The sequence below is a fragment of the Nyctereutes procyonoides genome, unplaced genomic scaffold (assembly GCF_905146905.1).
Source record: "Nyctereutes procyonoides isolate TBG_1078 unplaced genomic scaffold, NYPRO_anot_genome, whole genome shotgun sequence".
Classification (NCBI taxonomy): Eukaryota; Metazoa; Chordata; class Mammalia; order Carnivora; family Canidae; genus Nyctereutes; species Nyctereutes procyonoides.
The window spans coordinates 9,036,780-9,052,412 of NW_026575025.1; the positions used below are offsets into that span (position 1 = coordinate 9,036,780).

General features: G+C 41.7%; 1 protein-coding gene across 10 annotated transcripts in view; it reads left to right on the forward strand.

Annotated features, from left to right (window-relative positions):
* Positions 1-15,633, forward strand: part of CHKA (choline kinase alpha) — a 65,815-nt gene that overhangs the window by 27,388 nt on the left and 22,794 nt on the right. For 9 of the 10 annotated variants that reach the window (XR_008662448.1, XR_008662449.1, XR_008662450.1 and 6 more), the window contains exons 2-3: positions 1,695-1,806; positions 13,922-13,975. Coding sequence is in view for 6 of the 10 variants with exons in the window: in XM_055309611.1 (XP_055165586.1) it covers positions 1,695-1,806; positions 13,922-13,975 (166 nt within the window). In the remaining 4 variants the exon portion in view is untranslated. The remainder of the gene's footprint in view (positions 1-1,694; positions 1,807-13,921; positions 13,976-15,633) is intronic. The other variant, XM_055309614.1, reaches the window with a different exon arrangement.

The window sequence follows — 15,633 nt, forward strand, 5'->3', positions numbered from 1 at the left end:
GAGCCCCCAGCTCCGCATCACAACAGAAAACTAAAGTATAGATTTGGAGCTCAGAGACAAGGCTTAGCAATTGACACACGATCATCTCTTTGTTCAGACAGCAGGATAGAGAACAGGAAGAAAGGGACAAAGGCCATGAGAATGTCTTAAGTTGAATTCCAGAAGTCACAGAAACACTTCCTTTATATATATATATATATTTTGTCAGCCCTTGGGCACATGGGCACACCTACCCATGAAGGCAGCTAGCCATGTTGCTGCTTGAGTAAAATATGGAAAGGAAGGAGAGGGTCTGCCACAGAAGCAAAATTTTCAAAATTGTTAGCTAATGTTAATATACCAACATTAACAAGCCTTCATGTAAAATTTCTCCCTGTTCTCTTTTCTCCCCACACAATCTTTTGGTCTGTATTCTGTAGCTCTTGGCAGTGCTTGCCAGTGTTACTCCTAATGCCTGTGTAATTCTGCACCTGATGGTACAAATTAGGTGTGTATTTTAGTCTCACTTTGGAGAACGTAGCTTGACTGGACAGTTTATGGATGAAGCAGGGGGAAAGCTGGTGCCTCCTGTGACTGGGGGGTGTCCTTCTAGAAAGCTGTAGTTCGATCTCCTGGTGGCTTTCTCTCCCAGAGTTGTTCATCTACTGCCATATGATGCTGAAGCCTTTGACAGGCAGGGGTGGACTCAGTTGGCTCAAGTGTGTCACCTCAGACCCTGCCCTGTGATTTTGAATTCTGACAGTTTTATGCCTGGTTTGTCTTCATTAGAGAGGCTGTTTCTTTTTTTTTTTTTTTTTTTTTTTAATTTTTTTAATTTTTATTTATTTATGATAGTCACACAGAGAGAGAGAGAGAGAGGCAGAGACACAGGCAGAGGGAGAAGCAGGCTCCATGCACCGGGAGCCCGACGTGGGATTCGATCCCGGGTCTCCAGGATCGCGCCCTGGGCCAAAGGCAGGCGCCAAACCGCTGCGCCACCCAGGGATCCCAGAGAGGCTGTTTCTTGAGGGCAAGGGCCAGAACATAGTTTAGTTTTTATTATCCTAGCTTCCAGCATAGTGCTTTGCTTAGGGAATAGTTCCTTAAGATTTATTGGCTGGATAATATTAGGATTTAGGCCTCTGAAATCTGTTGCAGATGAGATACTTCTTGTCTGGAACTCCAGATTGTACAGATGTTTATTCCTTCATTTAGCTCCGATTACTCCATTAACTATCTTTCCTGTATACCTAATCATGTCCAACCTGGGCAGGTGATTCAATTTAAACAGAGCTCACCTCCAACATTAATCTAAGAAGAACAGATAGGGAATTTGCTTGTTTTTTTTTTAAATATTTTATTTATTCATGAGAGACACAGAAAGAGAAGCAGAGACATAGGCAGAGGGAGAAGCAGGCTCCATGTAAGGAGCCCGATGTGGGACCCAATCCCGGGTCTCCAGGATCACAACCTGGGCTGAAGGCAGGCGCTAAACCGCTGAGCCACCCAGACTGCTCTGGAATTTGCTTGTTTTTAATGTGACTCTGGAATTGATCTAAACACTGTGGAGCTTATTGTGTATGTTGCACATATCCTGATAGTCTGTCAAAACTTCTACAGTTCCCACAGGATCCTGACTTCTCATCCATAGTTGTCCAAGAAGAGCAGTTTAGCTGACTTTCAAAACACTGACACTTACTCTCGTCTTCCAACAGAGGTGGCCTCAGTAACATGCTGTTCCAGTGCTCCTTACCTGACACTGTGGCCACCGTTGGTGACGAGCCTCGGAAAGTGCTCCTACGGCTCTATGGGGCGATTTTAAAGATGGTGAGTTTGTGGGCTGTGTGGGGACGGGAGGGCCCTGTGAACAGTTATCATCCTCTCTCCTGAATCACCTGGGAAAAGATTTTAAATACTTTAGTGGTGTTATTAAAGCTATTTTTATATGTTGTTTTTTAATTGGGCTGCACAACCAAGTTTTTTGCTTATATCCTGTTATGTTCTGAATTCCTGTTTTTCTTATAATTTATTAATAAGCTAGTACAAATATTTTCAGCTTTACATCCAAAGTACGATGTTGCTTAAATCTTTAATAGTGGTTATGATGCTTGGATTTTCCACACATTGAAATTTTTAGCTCCGACCTAGGTTGTAAAATTCTAATGTGGAAAGGGTATTAACATGATCATAAAGGTTTTACAGGGCAAATATTGGAAAGGGGAGCCCAGTGGACAAAGTATGATCTCAGTGGAGCTGAATTTATCAACTCCCTCACTTCGAGATTTCTTTAAAACTTTGAATTTGTTAGACTTGTGATCTTTCTCAATTTTTATATTATTTAATTGAATCTAATTTTCAATTAAAGTGCTTTATTTATTGAATTGTCTTAACCAGTTATAGGAGAACCCGAATATCTGGATTTTTTTTCTATTTATACCATGAATTTACCATTTTACTGACCACACATACAAATGTTTGATATATTTCTATGATAGAATTTTAATATCCATTTAAATCTTTGGAAGGGCCCTTTTTGATCTTCATTAAATGGAGAATAGTTTTCTGACTTAATGTTTTAAGAGACTAGTCTCAGCTCAATTGGAAAAGCAGATTATTATGCCCAGGCCTATGATAATTCGATTATAATGTTCAGATATATCATAGTTACAGCTGGTACTCTGTATCATAATGTGACTGAGCCTTTTTGCTGGATAGTTTTCTTTGTCCTTGTCAGGGTGTGCAGTGCTCAGGATCTGAGTGTTGAAAGCCAGCTTGTATGTCTGAAGTCATGTGCCCCTTGCCAAGAAAACCTGAAACCACTCTGATGAGGGACACACAGCTGACCCTGACCCCTTATTGTTGGTACACAGCGGCAGGTTCTTGTGTTAACTATGCAGTTGAGTTTTTTATTTACTCAAATTTCATTTTCAAAGCACAATTTTTGAAAAACCCAGTTAATGTCCTTTTGGTGCTTTCAATGAAATCAGTCTTTAGCCATTTTTTCTTTGAAGACTTTTACATCCTCTAACAATTAGTCCCATTTGTGTGCTTTCATATGGGCAACACTTTTAAAATACTTTAATAGCCAGCTGCTGGATTTGCATGTTATAAAGACTATTGTTTAAATCTGATTTATTGAAAAAAATCTGATTTATGTGGCTTTTGTTTGCTATTTATAACTTTAAATAGGGGCGTTATTTTTTTTTAAGATTTTATTTATTTATTCATGAGAGACAGAGAGAGAGAGAGGCAGAGACACAGGCAGAGGGAGAAGCAGGCTCCATGCAGGGAGCCTGACATGGGACTCAGTCCCGGGTTTCCAGGATCCCACCCTGGGCTGAAGGCGGCGTTAAACCGCTGAACCACCGGGGCTGCCCAATAGTGGCGTTTTGAACATGCACTATGCGCCCCTCCAGGTGCCAGGCTAAGCTGGGCTCCAGACTCTGCTCTGTGTAGAGCAGCAGGTTGATGATAGAGGTGAAAGGAATGTTCTGGATCTGCTGTTTGGGACACTGGGCACCAGCCATAGGTGGCTATCAAACATTTGAAATATGGCGAGGGCAACTGAAGATTGAAATTTTAAATTTTAATTAACTTTAATTAAATTGAAATGGTCACATGCACTGGTGTCTGCTGCATTGGACAGCACAGCTCTAGAGTGTGCTGTGTTACTGGATGGGTAGCTCAGTGAAGCCTTCAACAGTATGGCCTGGGCCTGAGCAGTTAACTCTTCCCCTATTAAAGATTCATTATCAGTAGTTAGTATTTTGTTCTTGAAATTTTAGTGGTCTAGAATTACTGCCTTATAAGTACTCAAATGCAATATAAATGTCTGAAAGTAGAATTTGTTTTAGCGTTTCTATGTCCCTGTTTTTAGGTAGCTCAAAAATGAACAATAATTAAAGCCACTTAAAGTGGAATTAATTCTTGCCAAATTAACAGACTGGAGTATGTTTTCCATATAGTTGTGATTTATGGGGGGGAACACTATATAGCTAGCTTCTTATTATATTTTTGTTAGGCAGATGTCAATTGCCATTCCTGAAGCTGCCTCCACCATGCAGGGTGGAACCTGTGCCGGGAGACGAGCAGCTTGCTAACTGGACAGTCAGTGGGGGTCTACAGGCTCACCGTTGACTTACCAGACAGTGGTTTCGTTTTTTGCTAGAAAAAAAGCTGTTCCTTTGCTTTAGGGGAGGGTATCTGTTGTCAGTATAAATACTTGGTAGATCAAGTCCTTAGTTCAAGGATGATTTTTTTTTTGTGCAGTTCTAACAGAAAAATTATGAAACCTACAGCCTCCAGGGTAAATGGAAAGGTTTTTGGCAGAAAAGTTCTTTAGGGTTTGGCAAGGGCCCTGGTGCCAGTTGGAATTTTAGACATTAATGGCCATTGCAAACTGTTGGTCATTTAGATATCTTGACCACACGAGAAGGGAAGCAGACGGGAGGGGCCGGGGGGGGGGGCGGCTCTGAGAAATGGCTGCGGGAGAGAGAAGGTGGCAGAGGCAGACACTGTGAGCCCGAGAGGCACGAGCCAGGTGGCAACCACCAGCAGGTGCCAGAAAAGCTGAGCAGTTACAGAGCTATGCCAGGGATCTCACTGCAGACTCCAGTGCCTTTTCAAATATTTCCAACTCAGATTTAAAGCATCTATCATTTTTGTTGCTAGGGTATAAGTTCACTCCTTTTGCTGACCAGCTCTTTGAAATGAGTCTGGCCTACAGTGGAGAGACAGACAGTTGGTGTCTGCCATGAGGCTTCTGTTCCCATCAAAACAAAAAAGTTGCCAGAATTAGTAGTGACTTTTTAGGATTTGCATTTATTAAGAGATGTGGCTCAGCAAATCTAGAGTCCGCTTGAATAATAAGCCCTGTTATTTTCATAAATGAATGGATTAAAGACAGAAACATAACTCAGGTGTTATGCTTTCCCTGTCTGTACCCTCTCTGTGGGGAAAGCACACACATCCCTATGCATGTATATGCACCATACAGAAAGGCTGGGATCCCAAAAATCCTTATAGCTGCAGTTGTAGCATGCTTGAAGGTGGGTTAGAGTAAGTTCCTTTCTTAAAAAATGTCAACTGACAGCTACAGGTAATGATAGACTTGTGTATTTTCTCAGACGGTCTTGCCATTTTGCTAAATGACGTGCTAGACCAGTTGAATTGAGTATGTCCCTTCCTTCCCTTTCTCCCATGTTTGACACTTTGGAGGTTTTTTTGTTTTTTTTTTTTTGTTTTGTTTTTTTTAGATTTGATCCTTTGATTTTTTCCTTAGATTTGATCTAAGGATCAAATATTAAGTTAGAAATAGTTCTTTGATATACATTTTATAGTCCTTTACAAGTGACTTGGTTTAAGATGATCAGATGTTGCTCAGCTTTTTCATTTCTCTTCACTTTGGTGTTGTGAGATGTCTGAGACCATGGCAGGGAGCCACTGATCTTCAGGGCTGTTCACTGTGGGCTAAGTGGCAGGAAGCCGATAGTCTGTCCCCAAACTTCATTCTCTCCCAGCCCTTTTCTTTAACGTATACACTGTAAACATCAAAACATCAGTCTGATCCTAAAGCACTACCTGCCAGTACAATTCAGGGTCTGTTTCACATGGCATAGCTTTAATTTTAGTAAGGAGGGTTAATTTCTGTAGTTGCACACACAATGGACACAATTCCACTGTAGAATCACCCCTAAGCACAGGAGGATCGTTTAATAGAAGTTGGGAAATATATTAGTTCAGCCTTTGCCATGTGGAAAGAGATGTGATTGCTAGAAGAGAGCTTGAAACAATAACGCAAGCTGTAAATGTAACTTGGTTTTTTTCCTTTCTGATACTGGGAAGGAACATGAGCTCCGCAACGTCCAGTAGCAGCCTTTTCAAAGCAGCAAGTTTGGCTGATTACAAATAACCCGTTTGCTTATTTATCATGAATTGTGGAAGACACAAATGTCAGTACGTATTGTTCATTCAATGTAACCTGTGCCACTTGGCGGAAGTCTCAGAGGATTGCTTCGTCCCTTCCTTGTCAGAACAGTGACTCTGTGTTGAGCCAGTTCCTTCTGTGCATGAATGGAGACATTTGGCCTCACCATTTTGAATGGTCTCACGGGCATGAATGTCTATAATTCACATCAAAGATCTCTCGAGTGTTGTCTGGGAAAAATGTTTTTGTGTGTTCTTTGAGCATAGAAGGCTAATATTAGTGCTTGTTTGAGTACTAACCGTAATAAAATTAAAGGCATCAAGGCACAATGCAGATATGAATTAGTGACTCAAAGAGTGCAGTCTGGGACATGGTCTGTTTTAAATCCAGAAAGCAAAATGTCATCTTCCCTGTTTTCACTTAATCCTGATTTAAATAGAAATTAAGCCACCGTAAAATATTGGAAACAAACAATATGGGAACAGCCCATAGATATAGTTCATAATAAACTATCAGCAACTAAGGAATTGACTGCTTCCAAACATTGTCCCTGGAATGAGGGTCACACCTGCAGAGTCCATCTGACTCCTGCTCCGTCACAAAGAGCCCTGCTCTGTCCCAAGTCACTGGGAGAGCACGTGTCCCTGGCCACTGAATACTGTGAACTTGGTGTATTATTTCTCATTGTCTTAGAATCATCATGAGTTGAAGTTGTTTTGTTTACTCTGCTTTGACAAAATCCCCTCGGACTTTGAGTGTGGTGTAATTTTATCTGTTCCTGAAGGTAATCAAACTTCCCTCCCAGAAGTAACACATTGTTCTAGTATTGTATGTTCCCATTTGGTCTGACCTAGTATTTCTTCAGTTTAATATTCGAGAGAGAGTTGCCAAATCACTATCTACAGCCCTTCCATACCTGCTTTGATGCCTTCTTTTGAGAACTAAATAAATTGCAGACTCCTGTGTCTAATTTTGACATATGCCACGTGTCTTTGTCTTGCTGGTCTTAAATGTTGGGGATTTATAGCATGAAGCCAATACAGATTTCTGGTCCCTGGAACGATGGTGTGACTGCAGCCCAGCCGTCCGGGGAAGGAATGTGTTTGTGTCGGGTGGCGTGAAGGGCACTTGGGGGTAATGTACCACTTTAGCTGTCTGTGCATGTGTTCTCTGCCGCAGGCTGTCCATGCGATCGTGCCTGGGGCAGTCTGGTTTCCAGGTGACAGACACGATTCACGGTATAGTATGAGTCCTCTGAAGTGGGAGCATTCTCTACAGCTTTAATTTCTTTCTTTTAGTTCTCAGTTTCAAGAAATGCTTTTTAAAAAGAAAATTGTAATGCTTTTGTTAAGTAGCACCAGCTACAGTTTGTGCTGTGTTCACAAGGGCACAGCGATTAAGATTTCAGAATGTTACGTAACAAATATATTTTTAGTTTTGGGGTTTTATTTGTTGTTTTTTTTTGTTTTTGTTTTTTTGTTTTTTTTGGCCCAAGGCAAATCTAATCCCTTTCTTCTGTTTCCTCAGTAGAAAATGATTTGGTAATTTTAGAAATTTAAGGGCCTCAATTTGAAAATTCATTTGATGTATTTAGCTTCCTCTTCCTTCGTACTACTTTTAGCTTTAAGGAAACACCATGTTGTATGGATATTTTGGTCAGACTTAGAACAAAGTCTCTTCTTTGTCCTTATCGGTTGGTATCCTCCCCCTACCTCGTACCTTTATGAGGATGAGCAGTGCTGGTCCATTGTGGAGGCGCACACAGGCTAGAGAAGCCAAGCCACTCTTCCTGGAAACATGTTGCTTTCAGATTAGCCCTCGGTGCTTATGTCTAATGTACTTGAAGCCTTGGGGGTCTTGGGGCAGCAGGTTACCCTGGATCAGATATAAATTTTGAGAAGGTCCTATAAGGAGCCTGCCTTTCCTGGGTCTCTCCTCTCCTGTCTGTCTTCTGGTTTATACCTTCCTAGAGCCTTTAGAAGTTCTAGTCTCCTATTGATGTTCATCAAGTCATCCCATTTTGCAAAGTTCAGAGGAACAAATTGTTTTAGAATGTTCCTCGAGGTAGGTAATTGAAAATGCTCTAGAGAAGACCATAAGATGTTAAAAATTGTCTAAGTTCTTGTAAGTCATATCTGCTCATTAGAGAATCATATGTAAACTATATATTTATTTTAAGATTTTTATTTTAAAGTAATCTATTTCTTTTAAAGTAATCTTTTTATTTTAAAGTATGCCCAGTGTGGAGCTTGAACTCACGTCCTCGAGATTGCTTCACCAACTGAGCCATCTGGGTGCCCCCCTATACTTTAAATCATTACATTGTGATCTCACATTTTTAAAATATTTTATTTATTTATTTAACAGCGCACAAGCAGGGGAACAGCAGAAGCAGAGGGAGAGGAGCCTGATGTAGGGCTTGATCCCAGGACCCTGGGACCATGACCTGAGCTGAAGACTGTGGTTAACCAACTGAGCCACCTAGCACTCCTGTGATCTCACATTTTAATGTGTTCTGTAAAATAATTTTTCAGAAAATGCTGTAAGAGACCATAAAAACAATAAATATAGAATGTTTTCCTACAAATCAGGGAGAAGGGAGGTTAGGCTCCATGGTGACATTGAGAAGAAAATATACTATAGGAGATTATAGAAGGAGCCACATGACTACTGTGCATTCTCTGGAACCAGAGTTCTCACACTGTTCCTGCCCCAGCTCACCTGAGGGATGGTACAAGCCTTACCGGGAACAGGAAGGGAGAGGTGGTAGGTGCTACCCTCATGTTGACTCCTGTGGTCATTTATTAGGGTGGATCTTAGGAATTTTCAGAGCCACAGGCTGCACAATAAAGAACTCATGCCACTCCAGGACCAGGTGAGCATCACAGTGACTGAATGTTCAGAATAGCGCAACTCCTTGTGTTTTAGGGGTAAATACTGACCGTCTGAGAGTTGCTCAGGACTCAACTCAAGAGGATAATCCCAGATTTTCCTAGACCAGGTTGTTGGATATCCTAGAAGTTGAATCTAGCTAACATTTGGATTGTTGTTTCTTAACTTCCTCCTTTGTACAGAACCTTTAAAAGAGCCAGGTGAGGGGGCTCCTGGCTGGCCCAGTCAGTAGAGTTCACAACCCTTGATCTCAGAGTCTTGAGTTCAAGCCCCACGATGCGCATGGAGTCTACTTAGATAGATAGATAGATAGATAGATAGATAGATAGATAGATAGAGCCAGCTGAGTACTCTGTGTAGCTTTTTGTGCTTCTGTTTTTGCTGGAGAAGGAAAGGCTAGTGGGAAGAGATGTCTTCCATGTTTCTAACACATACTCTTTTTTGAATCTTTTTATTTCTGTGGTCACCATTACATTTAACATGGTGACTAATTCCCTCCTATTAACAGTATCTGTAATTGATGGTGATTTGATTTCTTTAGCAGCGTTTCTAATGTATTATTACTGTTGATGACATGTTATTCTTTGTAGCTGATTAAACACCCCACCTGTCCCACCAGTCCCACCAGCAGCTAGCTCATGCAGTGGTGGGCTTCTAAAGACACTTTGAAGACATATTTTTCAGTATTACAAATGACATTTAAATAGCTGGATGCCACTTTCTTTATGCCACTTTTATTTACATGCACAGCCACGCATACACAGACTTCAGGAAAAATGAGGTATACTTTATTTCATCACATAAATGTGTCTTTATTAAAGTGGTTCAGTTGTAAAACTAGCTCCCTCCTCATTGTAGGAATCTGTTACTAAGAACTGAGCAGATAAGAGTTTATTCTGCCCAATAGCTTAGATTTAAAGAAATAAACCTGTTATATTGTGGAATATTGGGTAACTTTAAATAGAACATTTTTGAATCCTAAAATTATATGTATAAGACAAAATTCAGTCAAGGGATATTTCCTCATCTTAGCCCCTGTTAACTGTCTTACTATTTATTGATTTTCAGTTTTTTTTCAAAGCATGAAATAAAACATTTTAATAACTAATAAACTAGAATATGAAGGTTGCTTTTTCTTCAGTCTTTAAAGTACAAGACTTTACATGCAATTTTGTCAGAAGTAATATTTGAAACCTTGTATCAAATATATTTATTATAAAAGTAAAATAATTTTAAACACTTTTATAGCAATGCAAGCATGTAAAGCAAAAAAAAGTGGAAGTCCTCTATTCTCATCCCTTATTTCTAGCCAATAGAAATCAAGTTTTTACAAATTTGGGTTTTAAATTTAAAAGTTCTTAGCCCGTCAAAAATCTGTTTCAGCTTTCAAAATCTTGTATAACTCTAAAATGAAATATAAACCATATGCCTGTTACTACTGCTAAGCCACTTTTATTTCCTATATCACCGTCTAATGAATTTGTGGATTCTAAGGAATATTTTCAGATTCTCTTGAACACTAAGCCCAAGATAGGAAGAAACAAGGAAGGTGGGAGGAACCTAGTGGCAGTGTATCTTTAATAATCGTTGGATGTCTTTTGTTTGTTTTTTGTTTTTGTAATGTCTTTATGTCCTACAATTCATTTAGAGAGCCCAATTCAGGGATGTTAGAGTCTTAAGCATATTTAATGCATTCTGACTTCTTAGGTCTTGAAATTTCTGTATTTATTTACTTATTTATTTTTAAGATTTAATTAATTTATTTTTGAGAGAGAGAGAGAGAAAACAAGCACAAGCTGGAGAGAAAGGCAGAAGGAGAAGCTGACTCCCCGCTGAGCAAGGAGCCTGATGTGGGACTTGACTCCCTCCAGGATCATGACCTGAGCTGAAGGCAGGCGCTTAACCAAAGGAGTCACACAGGCACACTCTGTGTTTATTTTAAAAAGACTTTTTATTACAGGGAATCTCAGATACATACAAAAGTGGAGCAGAAGAGTGTAATGAGCCCCAAGTGCCCCAATATCTGTCTTTCCCTTTGACCAGTCATTCACCCTCGCCCTTGGTCATTCTCTGGGGTTATTCTGAACCATATTCCAGACATCACATTAGCACTTCCATGAATGTTTCCATCTATATCTATATAAGATGATTTTTTTTTAAGATTTCATTTATTCATGAGAGAGACAGAAAGAGAGACAGAGACACAGGTGAGGGAGAAACAGGCTCCATGCAGGGAGCCCGATGTGGGACTTGATCCAGAATCTTGGGATCATGCCATGAGCCGAAGGCAGATGCTCAACTGCTGAGCCACCCAGGCATCCCTAAGATGATTTTTTTAAATGACCATAATAATGTTTACATCAAAAGATTTTAGTAATTATTTGATACTAACCAGTGTTCAAATTCCTAATGTGAAAACTTTAGTTTTATTTTATATATGACAGCTAGTTTTTATTAAAAGTTGGCAAAAAATATGGAGTCATGTTGAATATTTATACAATATATTTTAATATCTGCTTCAAATAAATTTATGCCTCTGAAGTAAAATCCCACAGATTCCAAGATACATTTTACTTTCCATCTTCCTGCACAAAAAAGTTCTCTGACTTCTTTTTTGGCAGTGAGTCTATCTCCCCTTGGCTTATCAGGAGGAGGTCGCTTCTCTTACTTTTCGTGAATATCTAAATTGGTTTGAGATTTCCTGGTCCTACTCTTTTTGTTTACAGGATTGAGGGAACCTGAACATTCTGTACTGAGGAAACAGAACAGAGGGTTGAATGTGGCAGAAGTCCATCTTGCCTTCATGATGGTGCTCTTATGGTATAAGTAATACATTCATTTGGGGGTGGAATGGAGTGGGCAGGGGTGGGGAAATCCGTAACAAAATTTATTTCCACCGGTGCAAGAATTAAAAAGGAATGGCCTTGGGAACTAAAGCAATTTGTAACTTTGGATGAAATGACTTGGTTTTGAGAGCACCATTGGACAAGGGAAAGGGACTTCTGTTGGCTAAATAACCCATTAACTGTATCTCCCTAAGAAGATACAGTTCGAATAATAACAGCATAGGAATAACCATAGTCCTTTAGAATTTTGTTCAGGTCAAATCCCGTTACAACAAATTTCAGTAAGATACCCAAATTCCATATTTGTCTTTTCTGACAAAGTATCAGTATACAATATATCGTATTGTAGAACTTTTTTTGTTCTTAACTTTCCTTAGGGAGAACAAGCACAGGATTTAACATTTTGGGACATTTGGGCCTCATTCAGCATCCGTATAAGTACCATAGCCAGTTTCCCCACTGCTTGGACCATGGGTGTGAGTTTGCCTGAAGCCGGCTGGCTCTGTCACGGAGGTTGTGCCTTGAGCTTCACAGCACAGCCAGCTCCTTTATTCATGCAGGCGAAAAGTGTAGTGAGCAGCAGGATTCCTTGGTGCTTTGGAGGAAGACTAACAATTAGTGAAAGATGGAGTCCCTATTTGTGAGGAGCTGGTAGGCCATTGGGCAGAAAGGGGACAGCTCAAGTCTGACTCTGAGGTCGCAGTGGTGCAGCCATGGGAGTGGTTTGGAGTTAAGGAGCAAAGCTTTGGTGGTACCCAAGTACTCTGCCCTAGAGTTTGCCACATCGCACACCGAGCCATCAGCAAACCAAGTGTTTCTGGAGTGTTTTCATTTTGGTAGCTTTCATTGTAACGGGATTTAACCTGTAACATCTTTTCATCAAAGAAACGCAGATTACAAGATTACACAAATAAAAGTATATATTGCCCCAGTTGTACTTTCCATACCTTGTACAAAATGAACTTCATGGGATGTTAAAGATGTTATTGAATTTGTAGAAGAGCAGTCTGCTTCATGAACATGGATATTTACCTTTATGTTAAGGAAGCTAGCACATGCACTGTTTGTGCAGAGCACGCATGAAAACGTCCGTGGAATGTGTCCGTGCAGGATGAATGGGAGCGCTGCTCCAAAGCACTGGGGTCTTTGAATGGCACTAGAGTAGCTGGTGTTGCTTAACGTGGCATTTTTTTTCCTGTCCATACTTTCCACCCTTGGTACAGGTATTTTTGATAAAGCTGTGGAATGGAAAGGTATGTTTTTCATGGGATGTTCAAGAATAATTTACCTTAACATTTTGAAGAAGCTCCCTTTATGGGTTTCCTTCTGGGTCTGGCTTAAGCCGACTTAGTTTAATTATAGCAAATAACATTTCTAGAGGCAATATTGGAGTGTAAAATTTTGGCATGATGTTTAAGTTTCTGACTTGCTTTTCTCCATCCCCTTATTAAAGATAGTAGGAAAATTTCTAAAGCACTTGGGGTGGGGGGTTGCTTTTAAAAGATATGATCTGTGCCATGAAGAAAGAATGTAGCCAGAGAGTTGCACAAGGCAGTTAATGATATAGTTGTTACTGCTAGATCCCTGGTTTCCAATAATTTGCAATTTCATTGAGGAAAGTGATATAAAAATATCCCTTAATATATTAAAATGTGAAGTAAGTTTAGGGACTTGATTAAATTCTCACGACCCTCTTTTTGGTGGTAGAATCCAGATTGAGCCAGTGACAGGCTGAGTGAGCAGGGCTATGTGAAAGTGGCAAGTTGGCAGGCTTGTCGCATGGATTCTGTGCCAAGTCTCCTGCCTGCACAGGGCTTTTTTTTCTGTCCCCGTTCTGTGCTGACCACGACAACTTGCCCCGGGTGTGTGTACACTCCTAGTTCTTGTAGGAAAGAAGCTTCCTCAGGATAGTGTGGACTTGAAGGCACCACCTAGCTAAATTGGGGAGACCACTTGACCATTTGTTTCCGGAAGGTCTGATTGGGAGAGCGCCCCCTATTGACTTTCCTCGGACAATGAAATTGTGAAAAGGTACTACATGGCTGTTTGGGGTCAATAGGACGTTCCTTTTCTTGTAAAGAAATGAAGTGATTGGGTGTTGATACTAGTGCTGGACACTCGTGGTGCATTTTAGCCTGCCGCTGTTGGTGGCTTCCGTGGGTTGAGAAATGCTCATTAAAGATCTGTGATGTTTTGTAAACCCTGACTGTTCTGGTGGTTGCAAAGTTAGTGTCTGTTCCCCATCTTACCAGAAGTGTTTGCTTTTTCTCATTCGTAGAGGTCCTGTAATAAAGAGGGATCCGAACAAGCTCAGAAAGAAAATGAATTTCAAGTAAGTAATTCAGTCCGTTCTGCATCTGTCTGAGGTGTAAGCGGTGTTAGCAGTGCCTTTTGGCTGCCCCCAGAGGGGCTGATTTGTCTCCCAGAGGATGGGGCTCCTGCCGTGTAGGGAGCCACCCTAGGAAGAATGAGTGTGCCCTGGGTATTTTCTGTTCCAACTGAGTGTAGGCAGCAGACCCTTGTGGTTTTTCCTTATGGCAACCTAAACAGCATTTGGGGCGAGAGAGGGGGGTTTGGGGAGACACTTGTGCATGACAGGATGTAGAGGCAACCTGGCTCGTGCAACTGTGCCTCTGACCCCCTCTTCCAGTCCCTTGGGACACTGAAGCAGGCACTGTCCCAGGTGAGCAGGATTGCCTTTTCCTATGCTTGGTACCCCAGTCGATTAAAATGACCCCCTCTGAAATGCTTATGTTCAGAAGAGCTTGAGGTCGGGAGCGCTGATGCGTTGACTTGGGCCCTTTTCGAGGCTCAGAAGTGGAGATTCTAGAGTAGTGATGTCCACATGCCATCGGACAAGCCACCTTTGAGCACACTGGCCCCATATCTGCAGGTTTGTATAGAAGTACCCCCCCCCCGCAACACAGACATAAGTGCACTAGTTTTATTCACTGTAGACTAGTTATTGAAACCATCAAGAAATAGGAATTAAAAAGAGGTGAGATCATAAAGGCATAAAAGTACTGATGTTTCCCCCTGATGTCTTGGTGGATTGTTCTGGGTGTGCCCTGCTCTGGAGGCCCCAGTCTAATGGATCCAGAATGTGTGTTCTGAGTGACACTGACTGAGACACCCCCCAGCAGGAAGTGATGGACATGGAGTTTCCCCCATCCAAAGTCCTTGGTGTATTGGCCTGCATGTGTCCTAGTGGTTGATGAGGCTGGGTCCTGGGGGCCTCCGCGATGCCACACCCACCGTACATTCTCAGTTCTAGTTAACTCAGCTTTTCAGTGGCATCCGGCACCACCCCGTCCTCTCTGAAGTGTTTCCTTCCCCCTTGGTTCCTTTCTGGGCCTGACCTGTTGTCTTAGGTGCCCCAAGACTTCCAGAAGCCCTCTTTCTGCGCTGCCCCTCAGCACCATCTGCTGCCCGCCTCCCCTGGGCCATCCCGCCAGGTCCAAGGCTGAACACACCGTGTCTGCCCCACCCCTCTCCCAGGAGCCTCAGTTTCTCCTTTCTCTGCAGACAAAGCTGGGAGGCCCTTCTGATACCCTTCTCACCCTCACCCTGTGTCTGGGCTGCGAGTCTCCTGTTTTCCTATGAATCTACCATTTGTCTATGTGTTCATCTCCTTTGATATACCACCCACCTCCCCAGTCCAGGCTGTGCCTCTTCTCCTTTGGGGGCTCTGCTCTGATCAGGTCAGCCTCTTGCATGATGTCTTCAGAGCTCACTGTGCCCCAGTTTGGCTTGGGCTTTGTCTCAGCAGGTCCCCATGGCCTGACCCTACTGACCTTTCCTTTCTCATCTTCAGTGTCCTTTCCTTTCCTGCCCCCAGCCATGTTGTCCTAAACTCTGTGGTTTTCTTCCTGCCTTTGCAGATGCTGCTCCTTCCATTTGAAATGCTCCCGACTTCACCCATTTGTCACCCCCACTTTTGCTTCTAATTAAGACCTCACTCAAGGGTTGCTTCCCCACGGGCCCTCCTAC